The sequence below is a fragment of the Pelobates fuscus genome, chromosome 1 (assembly GCF_036172605.1).
Source record: "Pelobates fuscus isolate aPelFus1 chromosome 1, aPelFus1.pri, whole genome shotgun sequence".
Lineage (NCBI taxonomy): Eukaryota > Metazoa > Chordata > Amphibia > Anura > Pelobatidae > Pelobates > Pelobates fuscus.
The window spans coordinates 335,858,897-335,886,887 of NC_086317.1; the positions used below are offsets into that span (position 1 = coordinate 335,858,897).

The 27,991-nt window shown below is 42.3% G+C and overlaps 1 protein-coding gene across 1 annotated transcript in view; it reads right to left on the bottom strand.

Moving 5' to 3' along the window:
• The window catches only part of PCCA (propionyl-CoA carboxylase subunit alpha), a 532,298-nt gene that overhangs the window by 207,492 nt on the left and 296,815 nt on the right, over positions 1-27,991 (bottom strand). Inside the window, exon 19 of the mRNA XM_063425353.1 lies at positions 19,495-19,597. Within this exon, the coding sequence (XP_063281423.1) occupies positions 19,495-19,597 (103 nt within the window). The remainder of the gene's footprint in view (positions 1-19,494; positions 19,598-27,991) is intronic.

The window sequence follows — 27,991 nt, forward strand, 5'->3', positions numbered from 1 at the left end:
GGAACATCTCGTCCTAAGCACTCAGCCATGATATAATTTTGACAAGAGTTTTCATGTTTTCTGTGGTTAAGCATTAGTCTACCCATGAGTAGTGAAAATTGAATACTTTTAAATGTTTAGATAAGTAGACTAAAAAGAGTAGATTTAAAATTCTAAAACACAAATACAAACAAATCAAGAACATTAACCCCTTAAAGACACATGACATGTCATGATTCCCTTTTATTCCAGAAGTTTGGTCCTTAAGGGGTTAAGGACCCGACTGTTTTGGCCATTTTGTACGTTAAGGACCAAAGCCGTTTTAACATTTTCGTGGTGTTTGTGTTTCGCTGTAATTTTCCTCTCTCTCATTTACTGTTCCCATACAAGTTATATATTGTTTTTTTCAGGACAGAAAGGGCTTTCTTTACATACCATTATTTTTATAATGTCATATAATTTACTTTAAAAAAAAAATGGTGAAAAATTGGGGGAAAAACAAATTTTTTGACGTTTACTTGAAAAATCTTTTACTTATCTACAAAAGCTAATGAAAAAAAAACTGCTAAATAGATTCAAAATTTTGTCCTGAGTTTAAAAACACCCCGTGTTTAACATGCTTTTCTGCAAGTTAAAGGGCTGTAAGTACAAATAGAAAATTGCTGTTTAAAAATATATATTTTTTAAAATGTATCAATAGTGACATTGTAACACTGTTATTGGTCATAAATCTCTGAATCACACCTCACATGTACATATTTTTTTTTAAAGTAGACAAGCCAGGGTATTCAATATGGGTTATGTCCAGTCTTTTTTAGAAGTCAATTAGTCACAAACACTGGCCAAAGTTAGCATTTATATTTGTTTATGTGTTAAAAATGCAAAAAACTATTATGAATGCTAACTTTGGCCAGTGTTTGTGACTAAGTTGCTACTAAAAAAGACTGGACATACCCCATTTGCAATACCTTGGGTTGTCTTCATTTGCAAATGGTATGGCACCATGGGGGTAATTCTCATTCCTGGGCTACCATACGCTCTTAAAGGCAACAATTATATCATCAGTGAAAGTGACGTTTGTGTGTGAAAAATGCAAAAAACTTCACTTTCACTGACAATATAATCGCTGTGATATGTTTTACGGTTTTGAAACATTAATATTTGTGTTCAGCGAAGTATCCAGAGTAAAACAGTACCCCCCCATATACAGGTTTTAGGGTGTCATAGAAGGTTACAGGGTTAAATACAGTGCTAGCAAATTAAATTCTCTGGACGTTTGGCCTGGGTTGTCAGGCAGGTTCCTCAAATTGCAATCAATAAAATTACTTAATTATGTAAAAATATTACATAAATGCGCACGCATAATTTAAATATATATACATATTTAAATATTTGAAGTCTACGTGTATATTTCTGAAATTATTGATGTAATTTTGTATATGGATATATATATATATTTTGTATTATTTAGATTTTTTATATATACATTTTTTTTACTTTATTATTTTCATGTTTTTAAATTTATTTTCAGTTAATTATTTGTATTTTATAATATATATATATAAAAATATATACAATGTATATAGTTATCATAAATACACTTAATATGACATTATATATATAAGATATATAGACATATATTATATCAATATGATATATGTCTATATATCATATATATATATATATATATATATATATATATATATATATATATATATATATATATACATACATACATACATATAAATTGTATGTCAGGTAAGTACATAATACCAATATGACGGTTCAGGTAGGTCACCGGTCCTCAAGGGGATTTTTCGAATGATGGTCCTGAACAGTCAACGGTTGTTAAGGGGTTGAGAGGAAGCAGTAAAAGAGCCACCAGTACTGCAATACAAGTACCAGGATAATATATATCAATGTAAAGAAAAAAAATTAGAAAATTCAGCACTTAGATTATACTGATACAGTTCCGATAGACAGCTCAACAACCATATCTGGTGTATCTATTCTCTGGAAATATGGTAGAACAGGGGAGTGGTTGTAGCACCTTTTATGTCCTTTGTGGTATATGAATGACACAATGGCAGAGAACACAGGAAATAAGTGTAGGATGTTTTTGATATTTGGAGAATAAAGATGCACTTCCTCTTTTCTGACGTAACTCCAACTTATGAACTTAAACAGTATGATCCACGCTTATGGATATTATTTTAGCTCCTACTTAACAATTGGTTCATCCCTGTGAAGTATGGTAGAAAGAAAAACAGAATAAAATAATTTAGTGTAGAATGTCAGCAGTGGGGTATTTGTTAGGTAGGTAAGTAAATATACACTCACATTTATTGGCACCCTACAGTGGCTCCTAAAGTATAGCTTGGAGTGGTATGATCCCCACTCTAGGATATGTGGGTGGTGCAGGTAATTGAGATGACCAAATATGGTTTGCTTAATCCAAAAGCATAGGTGGTATATATTCCCACCAAGGAAATAAAGCTCATGAGGTAAGAAGCAGCACAGATCTAAGTTTAAAAAACTACTCTATTGGTATAGATAAAGACAATAAAAATATTAAAAAATATATATATATAAAATTATAAACAACTGTAATACACCAATGTGTTTCACCTTTTTGCTAGGCTTTATCAAAGTTTTACATGCTATTTAAATAGCACAGGCTAGGTTTGAAAACAACGGTCATGTGACATCATAGTCACATGACCACGTGCTAATTAACATAAAAAACTGTAAAATGGAAAAAATGTGTATGGACTTAATAGGGAAGGTTTTAGTAGGCTTAACATTCCCACAAAAGCGTGAAAAAAAGATGCTGCTGTGGTCCACATCATGTGATCAGATCAGCTGTGGTGCCATAATGTAAATAACTAAAAACAACTATGTGGGATATTGGGCATATGGAGCGAAGGTAGTGGGACCAAAAAATATTTTAAAACTATTATTATGTGTTTTATATGATAGTGCGGTTTCACCAAGATCGCATCGGAGCTATACATATACATAAGATCTTGGACAAAGGATTGGCAGCACCTCCACTGAGGTAATACTGTCTAAGAGGTCTGCCTGGAAAGTATCCAGCAATGTAATATGACAAATAAATAGACACATTTATTGAAGTAGATACAACATACAAGATACAAAAAACATTGTACATCAGTCCCCTTCAAAATAGACATTTTGGGACCTCAGAGTTCTCCCACCATATCGTCCATTGTGAAAAGCGCTCTGCAAAATCCTTTGTTGGGGGGGGGGGAGGGAAGGGGGATTAACCACAGCACTGAGCAGATTTCCCAAGGCTCCTGAGACATATAGCCAAATCCTACAAAAATTGCAGGCATCATTGTTCACCCGACTGCCATGACCCCCAGACTTACCTCGGGGCAACACACAAAGCCGGTACATGCCATTTTTTCAGCAACCCCGGCTGAAAAGGCGGTAAAAAAAGGCTTGCGGCCTACCACCTCCCCCTATGACTCGGACTCAAGGAGTTGCAGAATCCGTAAAAGATACTGGACAGCCGAGACCGCTCTAGCCACTACGTCAAGAATACTACCCGAAATGGGAAGGAGATTGCAAAGGCCACCGCCAGGGACACCATGTGATTCCCTAGACATCGGGTTTATGCTCCAGAACCAGGCCTAAAGCAAGATGGCGTACCTGAAACTATTACAATGGAGGAACTACCACAATATCTGAGGCACCTAGTGGCCTCGCTACTACCTCCGACACAAGCCAAAAAAGTAATGATCAACGGTATGTTCCACCTTCCAAAGTCATCTAGGGCCCCAGCTTTAGCTGTAAGCGACATCTTAATCCACTGCACATTCGCACAAGATAAAAGAGCAATCGTGGCGGCATTACGTGACCAAACGCCTTACCCTTTCAAGGACTCGGATCTGTCATTTTATCTACCTATCGAGGTCCACCTTACAGTGGAGACACACAATGCTGCCAGTGACAAGCCGGCTCCTGAATGCTAGAGTGGCCTACTGCTGAGCGCCACCAATATCCTTCAGTGTAATCTACAACGGAACAGCTCATACTCTATCCTCAGCCAAGAAATCTCAAGCCCTGTTCGGGAAACTGGGACTATCAGCACGTTCCGAAGACCCAGCCTTCACCCACACATAGCACCTGGCCACCATAGTCCCTTTCACTCCACGACGACAACAGGAAACAAAAATAGGACATGACAGGGCACCTGGACACAGCTCACACGAGCAACCAAGAGCCACATCCACGCTGTTTTGGTTCATAGAAACATAGAATGTGACGGCAGATAAAAACCATTCGGCCCATCTAGTCTGCCCAATTTTCTAAATACTTTCATTAGTCCCTGGCCTTATCTTATAGTTAGGATAGCCTTATGCCTATCCCACGCATGCTTAAACTCCTTTACTGTGTTAACCTCTACCACTTCAGCTGGTACCCTCTCAGTAAAGTAAAACTTCCGGATATTATTTTTAAACCTTTGTCCCTCTAATTTAAGACTATGTCCTCTTGTTGTGGTAGTTTTTCTTTTTTTAAATATAGTCTCCTCCTTTACTGTGTTGATTCCCTTTATGTATTTAAATGTTTCTATCATATCCCCCCTGTCTCGTCTTTCCTCCAAGCTATACATGTTAAGATCCTTTAACCTTTCCTTGTAAGTTTTATCCTGCAATCCATGAACCAGTTTAGTAACCCTTCTCTGAACTCTCTCTAAGGTATCAATATCCTTCTGAAGATACGGTCTCCAGTACTGCGCACAATACTCCAAGTGAGGTCTCACCAGTGTTCTGTACAATGGCATGAGCACTTCCCTCTTTCTACTGCTAATACCTCTCCCTATACAACCAAGCATTCTGCTAGCATTTCCTGCTGCTCTATTACATTGTCTGCCTACCTTTAAGTCATCAGAAATAATCACCCCTAAATCCCTTTCCTCAGATGTTGAGGTTAGGACTCGATCAAATATTCTGTACTCTGCCCTTGGGTTTTTACGTCCAAGATGCATTATTTCGTTACAAGTGTTTCTTATTGTTTGACATGCTTGCCAATACCTGCCTAACTATTATTGTTCATGCAAAAATAGCACAGGCCTCTATAATTCCTTTCCATTATAGCCAAAACAAATTGCATTAGGTGGGAAAGGACAATGAAAAAGATGGGCTGTATACGGCTTTGATTCAAAGAGAGGACAGTAAGAACCTTTGATCTCACAAGCTAGCCCTCGGTCCATGGCCATTGCACTCAGTTTGCACATTAATGTATCCAAGGCTGAATACAATTAACACATGAAAAGAAATATAACCTTGTTCACGTCATATTTTTTTGGGAAGATTTACATAAGACATAACTAACACATGCAGCTTTTTAATTTAATTTATAAAGTAGAAGAGTGGTGTGACAGACAGAAAGTTACTTAAAAAGTCACAGTTTTAAGGATATAACAGATTTTATTAATTAACACTTGTCCTTCAAAAACATCATTATTGCACCATACAATTTGCTTCTGAGTCTGCTCTTATCCTGTCTCACTGCACACAGCGTTCTAGAACTGCCGCAATTTATAAAAAGTGTTGAGGTTATAAGTCCACATCGTCATTCAAATATGTTGCATATTAATATGAATAGCTACGCTCAGTGGTGTACACATAACCCATGCCCCCTCCCTCTTCCCCTCCTCTAACTCTCCCCCCGACAGACACACACACAGAGACACACACACGCACACACAAAGACAGACACACACATACACACACAAAGACAGACAGACATACAAAGACACATACATACATAAAAACAGATAGGCACACACACAGACAGACACACACACGTCAAACATACAAAGACACATACAAGACACATACATACATGCAGACAGACAGGCACACATACATAACAGGCAGACACATACAGACACACACACAAGACACACATACAAAGACACATACATACATAAAAACAGATAGGCACACACACAGACAGACACACACACGTCAAACATACAAAGACACATACAAGACACATACATACATGCAGACAGACAGGCACACATACATAACAGGCAGACACATACAGACACACACACAAGACACACATACAAAGACACATACATACATACAGACAGACAGACAGACAAAAACAGACAGGGAAACATACATACAGAAACACACACATACATACAGACAGACAAATACATACAAAGATACAAAGACACATACATACAAACAGACAGGCACACATACATACAGACAGGCACACATACATACAAAGACACATACATACAAACAGACAGGCACACATACATACGGACAGACAGGTAGACACAGACACATACAAACAAACACACACAATATTTAAGTCACCCTCATGTTTCCTACCTGACAATCCATTTCAATTGGGTGGCCCTGACAGCATGGGCCACCCGATGGGCCCCTTGGACGGCGGCCCCGGCGGTTTGCCGCGCGGGCTGTGGCTGCAAATAATGATGGCATGCACCTGGTCGTATGGGGTCTGCAGGGCGACCGGACCCCCTGGAGTGACGGGCCCAGTCGCAGCTGTGATCCCTGCGACCGCAGTATGTACGCCAGTGGCTACGCTTTCCTTTGCTCATACAAGCTTTCCTACACAGCAGGACTTTCAGGGAATTGTGTTTTTTTTTTTTTTTTTTATAATTAGGCTGAAAATGTAACCCACTCCACAAAACCCATGTCATAAAGGACTAATGTACAATTATTCATGGGATAATCTCAACATTGCTATATGGCAGTATTATTTCCACTTTTGGGCAGCCCTTCAAAGCCTGGGAGCTTAGAGCAAATGCTAACTGTTTAATGTGTGAATTAATTAGTTTTTTTTTTTTTTTTTTTAGTAAAAGTATATTGTATTATATATAGTACAACAAAAGGTTACAGTCAGGGCTGACATTAAAAAAATATTTGTAGCCCCTCAAGACAACATGGGCCTGCCCTATGTCCACCCACAGGTCCCGCCCTTGAGTCCACAAACTCTGCCACATCAGGAAGGGGAAGCTGAGCTAAGAGCCATGGGGAGAATGAACAACCCAATCTTGGTAGGGGCACTGGAAGAATAATTTCAGTGTTGTATGAATATCTATCCTTTTTTCAAATGAAAAAACTGCATGTTCTACAGGAACAAATCTCATACACTGTACCATGAATGTGTAAGGATTTCTGTTAAGTATCACAGTAGGGTATATTTACTAAACTCTTACTAGTAATGAAGTATAATTCGAATGACAAATATTGAGGCAAACATAGCCTTAAGTTTGTCATAGGAATTTTTATTTGATACAATTAGATTTTTAGTGGATTAGCATGAGCAGAGATGTATTTAGGTATTTCGCTGTTCTGCCCTACGTCTGACAACTGTCATAAACCCCACCCACCCAATATACACAAACAAACTACAGATAAGCTCAATGACAGACAAACGCACATACAAGCTTGCTACTGAAAAACTCACTAACACACAAACTCACATACAAGCTTACTACTGAAAAACTCACTAACACACAAACTCACATACAAGCTTACTATAGAAAAACTCACTAACACTCAAACTCACATACAAGCTTAAAACAAACAAGCTCACTGACACACTCACAACCTTACTTCAGAGAATCTCACTGACACACAAAAGCTTAGTACAGATAAACTAATTGTCAAACACAAGCTCATTAAGGACAAGCTCATTGACTGACTCATATGCACAAGCTCCCTACAGACAAGTTCACTAATTCACACACAAGCTCTGACACACCACAAGAACAATACAGGCAAACTCATTGGCACACATATACAAGCTCTCTCTCATCCATGGCATGCTGGGTGTTTGGAGCCTACTAACACCTGGCACTGGGGACTGAGGACAGCAGGTAGTTTTATTTACCTGGCTGTCTGAACTGATGTCAGATGGTTTGGGAGAGAATGTGAAAAGACAAAAAGGGCTAGAGACTCACTACCACCACACCCCCCAGGTACTTTACTTACTAGCTGCACTGGCCCAAAGCCTGGTTCCAGCTCTGCACTGCAGATGATAATCCCTCGACCCTAGCGGCTCAAAACTGAAAGCTCCAGCCCTGTGTAAAATGTTTAGTCCCTGTTCGGAACCTAAACCAACGAATTCTTACTATAACAGTACTAGAAATAACTTGTTGGTCTGGCTGAAGAGCCTGGTCTTGCCAGGCCCCTTACATATGCATTTGTTATATTTCCTTTGTGGCAGCCCTGGTTACAAAGTACAAAGCCAACAGTGCACATCCTAAAGTGAGTAACATCAGTAGTATTGTAAAAATTACATTTAACACTCAAGCACTTGGGGAAACACAAAAGTAAACCACCATGTTAAAATATAAACGTTGAGTGCGGGGCCAAGCCGCCAAGCCAAGCGGTCGCATGCCTGCAGAGCTCCTGCAACACAAAGCCTGAAACTCGACTAATATCGCTAAAATACACAGCAAGCCGACTAATATCCCGGAAAAGGGACACTGGAGGGGACGCTAACGGCATCCTGAAGCTCCGGTTGAATTAGAGACACCACGCGGCCTAGCTGAGCAGCGGACAGGGTGGACGTCCGCCGCCCCTTATCTTACTGCCACGGACCAATCTCTCGCATGCAAGAGAAGGCTTCTGCAGGACCTGATCTACCCCCCGGCTGCCCCACTCACCCTCGACACCCACAAGCGGCGACCGCTGAGAGGGCCTAGACAGCCATGCTTCTCACCAAAATGGCGGACGGAAACCCCGAGCCACCAAATGACCAAGCAACACACACAGGCCTGGAACAGGGGCTGGATGAGCTCTTTGCCCGCTTCTGGGCACAGCTGGATGCTCGAACTGAGGCTACCCAAGCACGGAGCGGGGGAGAAAGGTGCAAGTAACACAGGTATGCCCTCAGGGCACTCGCACCCAACAAGCAACAAATATAAGCAGACAGAGCCCTCCTGGGCAGAGGGCCAAAACGGGGAAATACCCAGCACATCGGCCACCACGACAGAAAACCACCCGCCACAAGCAGCGAAAAGACATCCGGGGCCTCTGCCGCAACCCACATGGGGAAGACTTGGACTCTGATAAAGCGCTCCCTCCTGTCACTCCCTCACTGTCAATTTCTTTCTCCCCCTCCCTGTCAATTTATTTCTCCCCCCTCCCCTACCTCTGTTGTAGCGTGGCCGAGCCCTGTATGGTCCGCGGGTACAGGGAGCATCTGTCTCCTGTACCTGGCCGGACTAACAGGAAGTGCACACTAAGTGCACTTCCACTAAGTGTGAGAGAAAGAAATTGACAGGGAGAGGGAAAGAAAGAAATTGACGGGGGAAAGAAAGAAATTGACGGGGGGAGAGAACGAAATGGACAGGGAGTGGGAGAAAAAGAAGTTGACAGGGGGGGAAGAGAAAGAAATTGACGGGGGGGGGGGGAAAGAAATTGAGAGGGAGGGGAATTGACGGGGGAGGGAAGGGGAATGAGAGTGGGGAGGGGGAGAGGAGAAGAGAGTGACAACGGGGGGAGAAGAGAGTGACAAGGGGGAGAAGAGAGGTGGGAGGGGGGAAAAGAGAGTGACAAGGGAGGCGGGGAGAAGAGAGTGACAAGGGAGGGAGAGTGGGGAGAAGAGAGTGACAAGGGAGGGGGGAGAGATTGACATCTACCACACACACACACACAATGCACCCTTTACACACAAAGACAATGCACCCCTTGCACACAGAAAAACACACAATGCATTACACACACACAGACACACAAGCAATGCAACCCTTACACACAATGCATCCCTTACACACACACAGAAACACACAATGCATTCCTTACACACACTCAATGCACCCCTTACAGACTGCATCCGTACATACACAGAAACACACCTTGCAGCCCTTACAAATACAAACACAGATTCACACAATGCATTCCTTACACACATTTCAGGACATCCCCTACACACTCTACCCCCTGTGAACAAACTCATTGGTGGAACATGAAGGTGGACCCTGGGACCCAGACCTTGAGCTGTGTAAGGGCCCCAAAAAAATGGAGCTGCTTCCCGTTCTCCCAGAACATTGATTTTTCTGACCACAGTTACAAGCAGCCTCCAGAGAGCCTGTTCTACACCAGACCAGTGGAGCCAGAATGCAGCTAGAGCCCATCATCATCCTCACCTGGTTGTAAGTAGGCAATCTAATATATTATTTGTTTCACTAATCTCTAATTTACCTCACATTAAAGAAACACTATAGTCCCCAGAACCACTGCAGCTTAAAGTAGTGGGTAGAGGGCAAAAACGGGGAAATACCCAGCACATCGGCCACTACGACAGAAAACCACCCGCCACAAGCAGCGAAAAGACATCCGGGGCCTCTGCCGCACCCCACATGGGGAAGACTTGGACTCTGATAAGCGCTCCCTCCTGTCACTCCCCCACTGTAGCGTGGCCGAGCCCTGTATGGTCCGCGGGTACAGGGAGCATCTGTCTCCTGTACCCGGCCGGACTAACAGGAAGTGCACACTAAGTGCACTTCCACTAAGTGTGCACTTCCTTTTAGTCCGGCCGGGTACAGGAAACAAAAGCTCCCTGTACCCGCGGACCATACAGGGCTCGGCCACGCTACAACAGAGGTAGGGGAGGGGGGAGAAATAAATTGACAGGGAGGGGGGGAGAAATAAATTGACAGGGAGGGGGGGGAGAAATTGACAGGGAGGGGGGGGGGAGAAATTGATAGGGAGGAGGGAAGAAAGAAATTGATAGGGAGGGGGAGAGAAAGAAATTGACAGGGAGATGGAAAAAAAAGAAATTGACGGGGGGAGAAAGAAATTGACAAGCGGGGAGAGAAAGAAGTTGACGGGGGGGGAGAGAAAGAAATTGACAGGGAGGGGAATTGACGGGGGAGGAAGGGGGAATGAGAGTGGGGAGGGGGAGAGGAGAAGAGAGTGACAATGGGGGGAGAAGAGTGACAAGGGGGGAGAAGAGAGGGGGAGGGGGAGAAGAGAGTGACAAGGGAGGCGGGGGGAAGAGAGTGACAAGGGAGGGTGGAGAGATTGACATCCATCACACACACACACAATGCACCCCTTGCACACAGAAAAACACACAATGCATTAGACACACACACACACAAGCAATGCAACCCTTACACACAATGCATCCCTTACACACACACAGAGACACACAATGCATTCCTTACACACACTCAATGCAGACGCACACACTGCATCCCGTACATACACAGGAGCACACCTTGCAGCCCTTACACATACAAACACAGATTCACACAATGCATTCCTTACACACATATCAGGACATCCCCTACACACTCTACCCCCTGTGAACAAACTCATTGGTGGAACATGAAGGTGGACCCTGGCACCCAGACCTTGAGCTGTGTAAGGGCCCCCAAAAAATGGAGCTGCTTCCCGTTCTCCCAGAACATTGATTTTTCTGACCACAGTTACAAACAGCCTCCAGAGAGCCTGTAGACCAGTGGAGCCAGAATGCAGCTAGAGTCCATCATCATCCTCACCTGGTTGTAAGTAGGCAATCTAATATATTATTTGTGGCACTAATCTCTAATTTACCTCACATTAAAGAAACACTATAGTCCCCAGAACCACTGCAGCTTAAAGTAGTGGTTCTAGTGTCTATAGCCTGTCCCTGCAGGCCTTTTAATGTAAACACAGCAGCACTGGCGTTAGTTAACATGGCAGATCATATGGTGGGGCATTGTGATGTCACATGGGGGGTGGGAAGTGGGGGGGGGGGGGGGCAAACTTTACTTTTGCCCAGGGCGGCAAAAATCCTTGCACCGGCCCTGTCTGTACTTTAATTAATTGGGGACGGGAACACCTCCTTGTCTGTCAGACAGATAGGGAGGTTATCTTCTGCTTCCATTAGCTCCACCTAGCTAATGAAAGCTGTAGGCTCACTAAGCTAGTGGATACCTGCCTTCCTCCCTACTTAAGCTGTATTGCAGCTCACTGGGAAGCATAGGAAAACTCTATGAGAAGCCTCTGGCTGGTGTATTTCCTGGCACAGACTGAAAGTGTGTCTGGAAAAGAGGGGAGGCAGCAGCTCTGCAGCATTTGCAATCTGCGTTATTCCACATACACCCCAAAAAAACATGCAGACAGAAACATTTGTTCTTTGGGCATATGTTTACTAAATTGTTAAAGTGATTTAGATCCTATATGGTATGTAATTGACCAGTGCAACTGCATGGGCATGATCTATATCTATACACCGAAACCACTGCATTAAGCTAAAGCTGTTATGGTGCTTAGAGTGCCGCTTTAAGACTGCACCTGAATATTATTACATTAAAAAAGAAAACAATTGCCAGTATTATATCTATATACTAGAAAAGCTACAATTTCTGGGGAAATTGTGAAGTGTTCTTGCCTCCACCAGTAGTATACAACTGGAGTGGGCGGAGTAACTGTTATTTATTTATATAGCACATTTAATTGCAACGTTGTTACACAGTTACATTAAAACATACAGTTATAAAAACATTAGCAGGTGCAAATGGCCCTGTCTATGACATCACTTGCTGCTGCAGCCTTGCACAGGTCAGAGTATTTTTGCGGTTGCCATCTTCAAACGGTCGTATTTTAAAAACTATAAATCCTACAGTGAAGAGCTTTATATTGCGAGAATCACAAGACCCAGACCTACATTTTGATGTATAGTATGTCTCTGAGATATTAACAAGGAAGGCACAGTCGCAGTTTAGAAATTGCCCTTCAAATGTGAGCTTTGCAGAGGGGCGTTTCAATGAATGTCAATGGACTGCGTGAGTTGCAAACAAATGGTCATATTGCGAAAACAATCAGGACTATGGCTTAGCCGTGGAAATTTTTAGTGGCAGCAGGGATAGCTGAATGTTTTGATATAAGATTTGTGTAGGTGGGCTTGAAAATTAGGGAGTAGTGGCAGTTTAGAAATCATGTCCTGATTTTTCAGCTTTTGACAGCTCCCACTTTAGCTTTGCCATTCATTCCTATGGGACAAATTTCGCCACAAGAACGACGATATTCCGAGAACCATTCAGCGAAATGTTCCACAAAGTAATAGCAACGCGATCGGGAACAATCTGCACGTTTTGGTAAATTTTTGTCTATGTAGTGTAAAAACTGTGGGAGGAGTTAGGGTGGAAAATTTGGCTATAATAAGAATAAGAATAATAATAATAACTAGAAAAGCTACAATTTCTGGGGAAATTGTGTGAAGTGTTCTTGCCTCCACCAGTAGTCTACAACTGGAGTGGGCGGAGCAACTTATTATTTATTTATATAGCACATTTAATTACAACGTTGTTGCCCAAAGTGCTTCACAGTTACATTAAAACATACAGTTATAAAAACATTAGCAGGTGCAAATGGCCCTGTCTATGACATCACTTGCTGCTGCAGCCTTGCACAGGTCAGAGTATTTTTGCGGTTGCCATCTTCAAATGGTCGTATTTTAAAAACTATAAATCCTACAGCGAAGAGCTTTATATTGTGAGACTCACAAGACCCAGACCTACATTTTGATGTATAGTATGTCTCTGAGATATTAACAATGAAGGTACAGTCGCAGTTTAGAAATTGCCCTTCAAATGTGAGCTTTGCAGAGTGGAGTTTCAATGAATGTCAATGGACTGCGTGAGTAGCAAACAAATGCTCATATTGCGAAAACAATCCGGACTATGGCTTAGCCGTGGACATTTTTAGTGGCAGCAGGGATAGCTGAACATTTTGATATAAGATTTGTGTAGGTGGGCCTGAAAATGAGGGAGTGGTGGCAGTTTAGAAATCATGTCTTGATTTTTCAGCTTTTGCTAGCTCCCACTCTAGCTTTGCCATTCATTCCTATGGGACAAATTTCGCCACAAGAACGACGATATTCCGAGAACCATTTGGCGAAACGTTCCACAAAGTAATAGCAATCCGATCGGGAACAATCTGCACGATTTGGTAAATTTTTGTCTATGTAGTGTAAAAACTGTGGGAGGAGTTAGGGTGGCAAATTTGGCTATAATAAGAATAATAATAATAATAATATATATGTGAGATAACATTAAGTGGTCTTGCTATGCAAGAACACTTAATGACTCCAGGTCACCCCCTGGGTTTTGCACGTCTCCCTGTCACAGATGCCTCATTTTCTGTTTACAAAAAAAAGAAACCTATTACATTCTGTGAGATATGAAATTGTTGTTTAGTGAATGAGTGAGTATTCCAATATACTATTAAAATATACATTACAAACTGTGCAACCCTATATACCGTATATACTCGAGTATAAGCCGACCCGAATATAAGCCGAGGCCCCTAATTTTACCCCCCAAAATTGGGAAAACGTATTGACTCGAGTATAAGACTAGGGTGGGAAATGAAGCAGCTACTGGTAAATTTCTAAATAAAATTAGATCCTAAAAAAATTATATTAACTGAATATTTATTTACAGCGTGTGTATATAATGAATGCAGTGTGTATATGAATGCAGTGTGTGTGTATGCAGTGTGTATGAGTGCAGTGTGTATATAATGAATGGAGTGCAGTGTGTGTATATGAGTGCAGTGTGTGTATAATGAATGCAGTGCAGTGTGTGTATGAATGCAGTGTATGTATGAGTGCAGTGTGTGTATATGAGTGCAGTGTGTGTATATGAGTGCAGTGTGTGTATATGAGTGCAGTGTGTGTGTGTGTATGAATGCAGTGTGTGTATGAATGCAGTGTGTATATAATGAATGCAGTGCAGTGTGTGTATGCAGTGTGTGTATGAGTGTAGTGTGTGTATATGAGTGCAGTGTGTATATGAGTGTGTATAATGAATGCAGTGCAGTGTGTGTATATGAGTGCAGTGTGTATATGAGTGCAGTGTGTATATAATGAATGATGAATGCAGTGTGTATGTGTGAGTGCAGTGTGTGTGTATGAGTGCAGTGTGTATGCAGTGTGTGTATAATGAATGCAGTGCAGTGTGTGTGTATGAGTGCAGTGTGTATGAATGCAGTGTGTATATAATGAATGCAGTGCAGTGTGTGTGTATGAATGCAGTGTGTGTATGTGTGAGTGCAGTGTGTGTGCAGAGCATTGGTGGGGGTTGGGCATTTTATTAATTATTATTTAATTATTATCTTAATTTTTTTTTGTTATTTTTTTTAGGTAATTATTTTTTTATTTTATTATTAATTGTATTATTATTTTTTGTTATTATTTTAATATTTTTTTTTCTTATTATTTGTTTTATTATTATTTATTTCATTTATTTTTTCGTCCCCCCTCCCTGCTTGTTAGCTGGCCAGGGAGGGGGGCTCTCACTCCCTGGTGGTCCAGTGGATGGGCTGTAGGAGGGGGGACTCCCAGGTCAGCTCCCAGGTCAGCTTCTTCTGCAACTCTCGCGGCCGCGCGGAGCGTTGCCACGGTAACCCGTGGCAACGCTCTGACCCCGCGGCTCTCGCGAGAGTTGCAGAGGAAGCTGACCTGGGAGCTGCACGGACGGAGGAGAGAGAAGGGAGCTGACAGGAGCTGCTGTGAAGGTAAGTTACAGCTTCCTGACAGCCCCCCTCTCCCCCCAGTCTGTATTATGGCAATGAAAATTGCCATAATACAGACACTCACTCGAGTATAAGACGAGTGGGAGTTTTTCAGCACAAAAAATGTGCTGAAAAACTCGTCTTATACTCGAGTATATACGGTACTTCACATACAATTACAGTGTACAGTAAATATATTTGTTTATGCTTCATTGCTTTCTCACCTCCCTGATTGTAAAACCTTAAGTACATTCATAAATAATAAACACAAAAAATGAATGTAAAAAACCTACAAAATACATACACACTGACTAACACATTTCACCATTAGAGTGTCCTAGAGAGTGACACCCATCATTCACTGGTAGCAGGGCCATGATATACTGGTCCTGTCCTAAGGTTGACAGACTGTGCAACATAGTTTGAGTTTATCACTGATGTTAGAGAAACAAACATGACATGCATTTGCGTTTATCTGATAGACTTAAAGAGATATTTGCATTGATATGAGGGATATGGGTGAAGTAAAATACCTGTTTATCACAGCGAAAAAATCTCTTATCATAGAAGAAAAGATCTTTTAATATAGTGCAGATTCTTATTTTCATGGTCACACATTGCAGACCAAAAATATGACATCTTTCATGTTCTCAGTTCCACTGTCCCATTTACAAAGTATTAAATGACTTTAGCAGAAGGTCCATCAATTTCCTATCCAACAGCTCACCAATGTCTGCTTGACAGATCTGTGCCTTCTCATTCACAGACACTGCTACTAAATGATCCCTATTGAACATGGCTATGTTTTCTTAATAATAACAGTTGTACAAACATAAGATCTTCCCAGTTAAAGGCAATGCAACATCAAAAACTGTAAAACATGCAACCTTAAACGCCCTTTTTCTTTGAAGGTGCCTGTTTGAAGAGATGTGTTTCTAGTTATGGGTGAATGAAATGCGGATTCAGTAGCAAGAAATGGACCTCGAGTCCCCGTGAAAGACTAATTACATCCATGTGAGGAGCTGCGTCTGAAACGCCTTCACACATTAAAGAAGACACTAGTCGATCCTTTGAGAAGGCTGTATCAAAACATTTAGTCACAGCTGATGCACTTTCACTCTTACGACAGCAGCATTTTACAATTTTGATAGAAAGATCTCAAAGGGGAAAAAAATATATCATAAGAAATGAGCTTGCTGAATGTCACTGCAATTAACAGGTTTTTTTTCTTCTCCTCCTGTTTTGACACTACTGAATGACAGTGTACATAGCTGTAGCAGGCCCGAATACACATTGGGGCTAATGAAGCTGCAGCTCCAGGTCCATGCCTGTGGAATAAGCCCACTCATCATAAAAAAATTAAAAAAATAATAAAAGGACGAGGGAATGGTAAATGGTAATTTAGGAGAGATGAAGGGGTACACTACTTTTGTGTACGGGCTGGCTATAAAATAATTTAAAGCTGATGGAAATGCACTGTGGAAATGCTGTTTACTGCTCCTACCTCTCTAACAGCCACTAAATCTTGTGCCAGTGTGGCATGTCCCCTTTCTCATACACTCACTACATGCACCTATTCCTCTGTCCCAGACTGCAAGTGGGTCCATAAGAGAGAGTTTGTGCTTAGTGAAAGAGACAAGAGCTCCTTCCAACCATCTGACTTTGGCAGAATTTTAGGGTCCTGTATCCAGAAACACCAGGGAATTGTCCCCAGGCAGCACAGTATAAGCACATTCTTAGACATGCTTCTGCTGCAGGGTGGGTGCTACGACCTTGCAGAGAGCACTTCAGCAGCTTCATGGCCTTCTGTGTTGGGAGCAGCCAGAGAGGCCGTTAATCAGCATGCTTGACATCTGCCTGATATGCCCATTCACGGGGGTTACATAGGTGGCGATGCACTCCTCAGCTGTCCACTCCCGATCCCATACCTCCTTATGCTGAGAGTTCCTGCTCTGGAAATTGTAAGATGGACATATAAGACTGGGTTGAGAGGTTGTCATAGGGTCTACTAGGTACCACCACCATCACCTTCACCAGATACAAGACACTTGGGTGGTCTGGCAGTATTAGCTGTTTGGGTCTATAAGATTCTGTTATTAGGTCCACAATTAATACCACCACGAGACTCAACAGGCTCTTAATCCCGTGCTTTGCTGCTGTTGGGGGAAATATATAAACAAAAGAGACGGGATACAACAAATTAAAACAGGGGGCGGGGCCTGACCGCCATGCTAACCGGTCGCAGGCTTGAGGGGCTCCGGCAAAACTTGTTCCCCAAGGGCAAAATATCGAAGTTTATTACCTGCATTGAAGCCCTGGAGATATCCCATGTGTCCGGGTAGCTGCCGGCGGCACTGCGGTCCCCAAGATCGTAAGTTTAGGAGCCTGTGGGGGCGATACGAGGCTTTGGGGCCAGTGTGGGTGAAGAGCGGGGCGGACGGCCGCCGTCCTGTTGGTGAGCCCAGCTGCCGTGTGGCGACCTTGAGACGTGCCTCGCAGGTCACGCTCCCCCCCCCCTTGGGCCGGGGGGGGGGGGGTTATCCCGGTCCCCACTGGGGAGAATCACAGCCTACCATCGGCCCCTCACCAGGCTTACACTGCATGGTGCACTTTGTGCCTGAGCACCAAAATGGCGGCAATGTGACCAACGCTGACAACTTCGCCTGCCTGCAGACACCTCCGCCCGTGCCCTGAATCAACCTACGGATCCCTGCGGAAGATCCTGCCCACGAACTCACTGATTGGAACTGGCACCCAACGGCTGCCTTCCTGGGCACGGAGCCCTCAGAGGTAAACCCTTGCACCACAGCCCTACACCTGGACATTTCACCTCCCCAGGACTCCCGTTGTTGGCCATAAATCGTCAACCGAGGGCGCAAGTACCGGGCCCATAAAGTGCAGAGGGCCGGCGGCGGGGTACTATCAAGACAACACACCATGATGCTCTATACTGCTGGTGGGAAACAGGAGCCGACCACAATCAGAAGACACGGCAGCTCAGTCTGTAAGCATACCCCTGGAGGCCTCAGGCGATGGCCAGACAGCATGCCCCGGCAACCTACTACACCCACTGGACGCAATTGAGCTCTGATAGTTTTATTTAGATTTTGGCCTGTTGCCTTATGCTCTATTATTTTATTGCACTTCAAATGGTCATGCTAGTTCAGGTGGGGTCAATACTGCAGTGACAGGCAGGGACCCAGGATTACTTGTTTTATCATATCAGATGTAACCAGCATTGTTGATGATAACCCAGGCTCAATGTAACCCTATATGTCTCTCAGTGTTGTGTTCATTCAATTAGCTTAATCTAAGGGAGAAATAGCCTCAGGGCATGTTACTGGGTCACCGTCCCCAAGCGTAGAGCTCATCTGGTCTCTCATTACCCTCTAAGGCAACACTGCCTGACGCAGACCTTCCACTCCTGGCATGGCCACCAGCAGCATGGGATGGAGGACACGAGCAGAAATCTTAATTAGTTAACATCCTAATTTAGCATCTAGCTTCCAGCGATGCAATGCCACCTTCTACCAAAGATGCCACCTTCTACCTGAAAGTGCGTCCCCCCCCAGTGGTCCTATAATGTGTTGAAGAAAGCTATAAATAATCATTTACAATTGCTATAGAGTCTAGATAGATTTGAATACCCTAAGAACCTACGTTATGATCTAACTCTATAATAATGATACCAAGCATGCACCTACTCTTGTCGTTGTAATTTAATTTAAAAAAAAATGAAAACATGCAATTTTGATAATTAGAGTACAAGAGTTATGATTTCCAAAAAATGGATCAACAGGTTATTGATAAATATTCACAATATTTATAACTTAATATATCATGGTTTGCTAGTCCCCAGGAAAAAAAACAAGCATCTTAGCACTGCATGCACAGTATCCATGTTACATACGGTACATCCGAAAACTTACTTTTATAAAAAAAAAAAAAAAAACTATTGATGTAATAAAAACAGACTCACAGAAAACTGATCCTTATTTCTGGTTACTATAATGGAGTGACTATTCCCATCCAGATGGACAGACAGTTCCCAGCTTTTGACATCATTCTTTGCTATTGGCACCCTAAAACAGGAGAAAAACACAAGGATTTAATACACTGAGAATATTCTGTAACATTTGTAAAACTATTTTTGTAACATGACTGGGGGGGGGGAACTAAAAACTATGAACAATCATGAGAAACCAGGATAAAAATAAACACTCATGGAATATTAGAGGCGAGCAATGCAAACAGCATGCTAAGTGTCTGGATGCCTGTCTCTGTTCGGTGTCTAATATTACGGACACATACATATTTTAATAGGAACTGTTATAACAAAATTAAATTTTGTATTAAAGGAAGTCATTCTAACTAGATAAAAATAGGAGTGTTTTGAAACACTAATGAAGGAATCGGAATCATAGGACTAATTGTATTTTCCCTACATTTCATAATAACACTAACTATTAACGGAACACTATAGCATTAGGGAAACAAACCCCAGTGTCATTACAGAGGCATTCAAATCTGTGCTACTGGGTTAGTATTTTAGGGTTTGGGGATTAGGGTTAGAATGTTCTTTGGTGACCTTTGCGTTAGGGTGGCACTTAAGATGTAGGTTAGGGAGTGTTTATTTGTAATACTCTCTAACCTTCTAGGGTTAGTAAGTATTGACTTCTTTGAAAGTGCTTGTGACAACTCCCACTGTTCTCAGCCAAGTTCCTAGCACCATGTCATTACTTGCTACTGTGAAAGTGAGCTGTAATAAATATAAAAAAAACTATTTTTCAGGCACCTTCCTGACAATCAGTTGGATAGTATGGAAGGCATTGCTGTTTATTAAGGATGATATAAATCCTTATTATGGGTAAAATAAATCTGCCTCAATGCATTCTGTGCAGACCAAAGTCCCTCTATTAGCATCACCTTTGTCTATGTTTCTTTCTCCCAACAAATAAAGACAGCAATGCTTTGTCCATTCAATTTTAGTGCAGAGCAATGCACAGTCAGGATAATATATGTGTTTAGAATTAAATCTCACATTCCCACATGAATTGAGGATACATTGAACTCTTCTAATCACTGTTTTGACAGGTGAGTGTGGTGAAAAGTTCAAAGTATCCATGACAACTGCATGAGACACAAATCTGGTTTGTGCAAGAGACACCTGCTGGGACACTAGAGCAAAAGGTGTCAGAGAAAAAAAAAACAGAGTGAAGTATTTTGATTGGATAATGTCCGATGTCTTTTTTTTCTTCCTTTCTTATGCTGAAACACAACTATACAGTAATAACTCTTAGCACCTATCCTGGGTTAGAGAGGCTGAGACCTGCTTACACGTGAAACTGATCAAAATATTTGCTGTGATGAAAATCACACGCAACCAAGACTGAGCTGAATTTATCTGTACTATCAGTGTCTGTTCTCTCATCCAGCAAATATGCAATGCAGTTTCCACCTCCTTCAATGACTAGTAATACTCTACACAAGACATGTAGCTATCAGGCTGGTCTTTAGAATTTACTCAATTCCAGTGAGCAATAAGAGACACAGAGAGAAACATAGAGAAATAGAGATATTTCAACACCTAATTGTGAGTCATTTTGCCTATATAAAACTATAGTTATGTTAAATGTTTATCTTCTCATGTGCTCGACTCAACAGTCTTCTTCTACAAGGTTCTTGCACAAGAAACATGTCAGACTAGTAACTCCAATTATTATTATTGCCATTTATAAAGCGCCAACAGATTCCGTAGCGCTTTACAATATTATGAGAGGGGGGATTTAACTAAAATTAGGACAATTACAAAAATCTTACAGGAACGATAGGTTGGAGAGGACCCTGCTCAAACGAGCTTACATTCTATAGGAGGTGGGGTGTAAAACACAATAGGACAGGAATTTGCAATCAAATAAGGTGGGCTGCCCTTTAGGAGAGAGCAAGAGACAGGTATGTGAGGTAGAGGTTAGTCTGGGAGGCCATAAGCTTTCCTAAAGAGATGGGTTTTAAGGCACTTTTTAAAAGATGCAAGACTAGGGGAGAGTCTGATTGCAGTGGGCAGGCTATTCCAGGGGATGCCCGCGAGAAGTCCTTTTTTGTTTTTTTTGGCTATTTGGGTGGAAAGGGAGCATAGGAATACAATAATTATTTTTTTTTAAAGTGAAACAAAAATGTTTAAAAAAAAATAAAAAAATTTTTGTTTTTCCTCTAAACAACTTGCATAAGGTATCCACAGTTTAAGAGACTATAATATTTAAATAAAAAGAAAAATGAAGATGCAAACATACAACTAGTTTACAGCCATAGCAAAGTCATTAGAGGTTGTAAATCCAATTCGAGACAATTTGTAGAAAAGTAGTAAAGATTTCTAAAAATCAGCAAATAAGCAGAGAGAAAACCACTAGCGGCAACAAAAATGTTGTTATCTCAAGACATATCTGTGCAATGAACATCTGAAAACACTGCAGCAAAGCCCATCAGCCTACTGTTGCTGTACAAGATTAGATGGCATTGGAAGATATTTATTTGCCTCACTATCTAAGCAGAATGGCTGCCAGGATAGCATTTGTCAAGCTGCTTAAAAGTGATTTGAATGACAATGAGAGGGCAGCACCCAAAGACTCATTGAACCATAATCACAGCAAAAAGTTGCACTGGCTACTTTGCTTACGTTTTTATTTTAACATACACAACTTGGTCAAGAGAAAGGAGACAAAGAAATACATTGTTTTAAGTATGTTCAGTTATAACATTTGCAATATGAAGAATTTTAAAAAAAGTACTAGATATACAGGGCTTATCTTTTATGGGACAATGAAAAAAATAAAAACAATATTTCTGCTAATGTTCTCTAGGTCAGTATTATTATTAGCATTTATATATTACCAACATATTATGCAGCATGTTACAATTATAGAGATGCATATAATCAAATGATTAACATATTAGCCATTATTAGTTAAAGGATTTCAAAAATGTTTGGGATGTACACAGAATGTAAACAAAATCTTTAAAATAGTCAAGCTAAACAGTGTGGCTACTATTAGCTGGTATAAAGTTGGTAAAAATGTGTATGAAAACTGAGCAATATACTGCACAACATCATCATGCACCGCAGGCTGAGTTTCTAAAATAAGGAATATCTACGTCACAACTATGAAGAAACAGCGTAATAATTTGCATTTTATTATGCATATTTTTCTTTCGCTCACTTCTGCCACTTTTTGACTGAATTTATTGATTAAAAACATAGCTAATGAGATATTTTAAGCCAGGTGGATTTTGACATCAAGTTGATATAACTCATGATTATTTTTTTTTTTTCAATTTATAATTTTTTTTATGTTAGTCAACTGGGGAAAACCTGGTGTCTGGTTTCTGGGTACAGTGGGGTCAATGGTAGGTGGGCTTAGTCCATGGCTCCGATCGGGAGGTGCTTAGGTTACTAGACCGTGTCCCATATTGGTTCGGTGCGCCTTAGATGATGCGTTTAATGTGATTTGGGCTGGTCATTGGTATCGTAGTGCCCAAGCTATGGTTTAGGTGTCTGGGCCGGGGGGGGGGGGGGGGTTTCGGATACGTGCCCTGGAGTGGTTGTGTATGTTTATAAGCATCTCTCTGTTCACCGGCCTGGTTTGTGGTTGTTGCCTCTGTGTGGGCTCCTTGTTGGTCATCAGCCAATCCCAACGCCTGCATTAGCGACTCTGGATCGTCCGCAGATGTTAATGTGATGGTCCCCTCTTCTTTTTCCACCACCAGGGATCCCTCTGCTCCCCATCTGTATTTCACGGAGTGGGCTCTTAGGAGTCGAGCTGTCGGGGCCAGCTTCCTCTTCTCTACCAGGACCGAGAATGAGATGTCTGCATATATAGATACTGCATGACCCTTGCTAAATCATGATTTTTTTTTGATTTTTTTTAAAACATAAAGACTAATTCTTGCTGGTTGGTATAATTTTAATATTTCCAACAAGATGAGTTCATATTGTTGTGGACAGAATATTAACTTTAGTAAAATGCCTATTTACTCTGCATAACTATAATCAGTATCATTCATATGTTACTTAAAATGGCCGCTAGGGAGTTACCCCTCCCATCGATTAACCACCTCAATTAACAGAATGGTGCTGGAATCTGGAGGAGAACTCCATGATGACAGTGACGTCACACCCGGTAGGATGTACATTAGATGAACCACTTAACACCTAACCAATTATTGATGTATTTTCTCTGTTATCTATAATTTTATAGCATGACAGGAGGCTTCATATTTGCTTAAGTCTCTCTTTACTAGAACTCCACAGCAGCACATTAACATAGAGAGATAAACACCAAAGACAAAAACATAAGGTATCTATATAAGGCTCCTCCTAAGCCACCATTTCCTCTTTCTTTGCTGCTCCGCAGAACAGTACAGGTCAGAGTACCACTGCCTCCTGTGTTATATGGGTGGCTGTGTGTCTATTATGTGTATTTTATGGTTTTATGCTCATGTCTTGGGTTTATGGTATTGCTGCATTTTTTTCTGTGGCTGTCCTGGGATTTGGGCTTTGCTTTTCTAATCTATTATATTGCCCCTTGTCCCTTCCCTTTGCAGGGGGTTTCGTTTTCCGTTGTTTCTTTCTCCTTGTCTTTATTGTTTTGATTACTTTGCTTTTATTTTGTGCTGGTCTATTTCTCTGTTGCGGTCGCCGAGAAGCGGTCTTCCGACCGCTTCCCGTGCCGACCGTCGGGACCGCGGTGAACGACTCCAGCGGTCCCACGTGTCCCTTGTATTGATTCCCGCCCGCCGGCTTCGTCCGCCGAGCGGGAATCCTCTCATTGCCTCCCTGCCCGCGCCCAAGGTCGCTTGCCGGCTGCTTCCCGAGTGGCGTGGGGACGGAGCAGGGTGCTGGATTGCTTGCCGTAGGAGCCTCCGCTCCTGACTCCCTTTCCCCCCACGTCCACGTGGCCGGACTGTGGGGGACAGAAGGCAGTGTAGATTTGGTCCTGTCGGGTTTCGGATCCTGTTTCTGTACGAGGTGACCTCTTGGTGTCACACAGGACCCACCTATCTGGCGCAGCCCTGAAACCACTATGTCCCGGCCTGTCCGAGATTAGTGGGAGTTAGCCGCCAAGTCATTTCAGCTATGTTTATTCTTTTCCATATTTTCACTGAATAAAGGGTTTAATCTTTGCAGGGTGCATGGCTCTTTTTCTGTCTACTGCCGCGCACACCGTTTATTTCTTAAAGGCGCAGTGTCCGTTTTTATTGTACTGGCTGCTTGTCTGGCTGCTTAGTTCCCTCTGTGTAGGGGGTCATTACTACACATGTGCTGTGTTTCTCTGGGCATGTTTTGGGGTTTTTCTCTACCTCTGCCCACAGTTTGTTCTCAGTGCATGTGTTGTATGGCTTTGCAGGCTTCTTCTGTGGATGCCATTATTGCATGTTCCCTAGGGCTCTAGGTGGCTCTAGGCATTCCACTGCATGCCTCCTGCGTAGGACCCGCTTAACATCACCGCACTATCATTGACCGAGACTGGTCTGGAGGCCTGACTACACCTCTACCCTGCACGCACGATATGTCAAGTAATACCTGCATATCTACCATAAGGAGGAAGTAAGTTGACTACCCAGACTGGGAAGCAACTTATGATGTGTCCCGGGGCGACCAATTAGGGGTTAACCCTTACAAATTTGTATAGATAGAGAAGCAGACCCAGTGGGTCAGAAAGGATAGGGCGCCCCCTAGTGAATATCTATATATACATATGTACAGAGGATAAAATATAACTTTTAATAGTTAATACATAAAAATGCTTAAGGTAAGGACCCGGAAACAGAAATAAAGTGAAAGTGAAAATATCATACAAAAAATAATAATAATAAAGAAAAAAAAAAAAAATAATAAATAAAGAAAAAATAATAATAACTAGATGGGAGGATATAAATGAATGTGAGAGCGTGCTGGGTGGGGATAAAGTAACTTGAGGTGATGTCTCAAGAGTTACTATATGAAAAAACGCACCCCCCAAAAACAGCTGTCTATCTCACAACTACACAGTAAGCTCTTAGTTAACTCGTGCTGTACACCCTCCGTATATTCCCACTGACAGTATCCAGTACGGAATCTGATTGGGGTAGAGACAGTGGCACACTGTGGTATGCCTCTAGAGAGGGGTATTGACGCAACAAAAGAGTAACATTAAGAGTAAGTGTATCAAATAGTGGAGATCTGTCTAAGGATTATACTAGTGTATCTACAATTGATACAGTTGTGGGAGCAATGCCTCTGGGGTTAAGGAACAGGGTTCGGTGAGGAGAGGGTAACCAACGCTGTTGAGACAGTGCTAAAAGGCACTAACCACCCGTTTATGCAGTGGTGTCTTGGAAGGAATATCTCTCTATACCCGCCAAACAACCCCCCATTCGTACCCCAGTTGAATAGAGATACCGCATCTCTCGGAGATGGCTACAGGAACAGAGTCTTGGTGTAAAGAGAGCGCTCACTAGCTGTCATGCGGGGTTATCTAGGACCAGATGTGGACCAGCCAACTTGCTGGACTGGGAGAATGGTTTTAAACAAATTTAAGTTATAAATTTTAAACACTTGGTAAATTCCCCCTGTACCCTTGTCGCATACAGCACCGGCTCACTATATCAAAACACCAATTCCGTCCCCTAGTCACCACCCCTCTAAGTCTAAGAGAAACTCTGTATCACTTGTGAGGATCTATTCCGATTTGCTCAGCTTGCTATCTAGTTATCCAAACGAACAGACTCGTAGCATATCCTCCCTATCTGCCTGCCTGACACGTGTTTCGGCGCCAATACAAGCGCCTTCTTCTGAGGCTAAACGAAAACTGAAGAACAGGATCCCCTTAAGTATCCCTGAAGGTTAAGTCCCGGCTGTGGGCGTGTGTTAACATTTTGCGCCCAGACTCGCCGAGAACAGATTAACTCCGCCCCTTAACTATGTGTCTATAGCTGATTGGGTAGTAGTGCTGGGACTCGTCAGGCCTATTAACCCCTTGAGTGCCTGTAGTTATTACAGCGTCCAGGAGTGTGATGAATCCTGATGTGTATGCACAGAGGGGGCTACTTCCGGTGAACCGTGCCTGTATTACCAGGTGATAAAGTGTCAGACGGTATAGAAGTGCGGGCCCGGGAAAATACAGTGACCGGGGGCCATAGGGTAGCCTCCAGTCATACTGATCTTCTATTAGGAGACGACTACTACAGATCCATGGGATAACAGTGTTGGAATCCACTCCCAGGAAGGTCAGTCAGTAGACACAGAGGGGGTTCTAGTGCACACTAAATTATGCACTGGGATATAGGGACCCCGTTAATAAAACTTGAATAGAACAGTGATGATTGAAAATAAATAAAGTGTGCAAAATGAAACAAAATACAATGAAACAAAGTAAATAGAAAAATGATGAATGAAGTGTAACGAAAGTATATACAGTCCCTAAAGGAAATATGTACAAATGTAATATACTCATTTTGTTATTAAAATCCTGGTGTGATTATTTCTCAATAAAGGGGGTAAATGTAAATCCCTCATTTAGACCATTGGGGGCCAAGGTTTTAAACCTATAAATCCAATAACACTCTCTTTTGAGTAGAGTGTTGTCCAGGTCTCCACCTCTGTGACCTAAAGTCACTCGCTCAATGCCAGCAAACCTAACACCCTTGGGGTCACCAGAGTGTTGGTTTCTGATGTGTCTCGCCACAGGTGTATCCCTCAGATTTCTCACGGAGTGTACATGTTCCATGATTCGCCTTTTGAAAGGGCGAATCGTTTTGCCAACATATTTGAGGCCACATTCGCAGATCAGGAGGTAGACTATACCTTTGGTACTGCAATTTAAAAATTGTTTGACATTGCAGATCACCTGATCGCTTGAGTCCATAAGATGTTTAGAGTCTTTGTAGATGTAATTGCATGCAACGCATTTACCACACTTGTAAGTACCCTGCACTGAAAGCCAGTTGTGTCCAGATTTTTTGGAAGATAAATGGCTAGGTACTAGTGTCTCTTTTAAATTTCTACCTCTCCGTGCTGTTAGAGATACGTAGGGGGTGACTGTCCCCTTGAAGTGGGGGTCCTGTGATATAAGTGGCCAGAACCTGCCTAGTATCTTCTTGGCCTGGTTCCAGCCTGAGTCAAAGTTAGCGATGCAGCGAATAGGCGTTTGTGTGGCAGGTGTCAATGTATCGCTGAGGAGTTCCGATCTGTCACTATGTAGAGCCCTCTGGTACGCTTGTTTTAGACAGCGGTTGGGGTAACCCCTCTCTTTAAATCTTTGTCTGAGGAGTTTGGCTTGGATGGTAAATTCCTCCACGTTAGAACAGTTCCTCCTGAGCCGGAGATATTGCCCCACAGGGATACCTCTCTTCAGTGCAGTGGGGTGATGGCTCTCCCACCTCAACATAGTGTTGGTTGAGGTTGGTTTCCTGAATAAGGTCGTCTCTATGGTTTGTTTAGG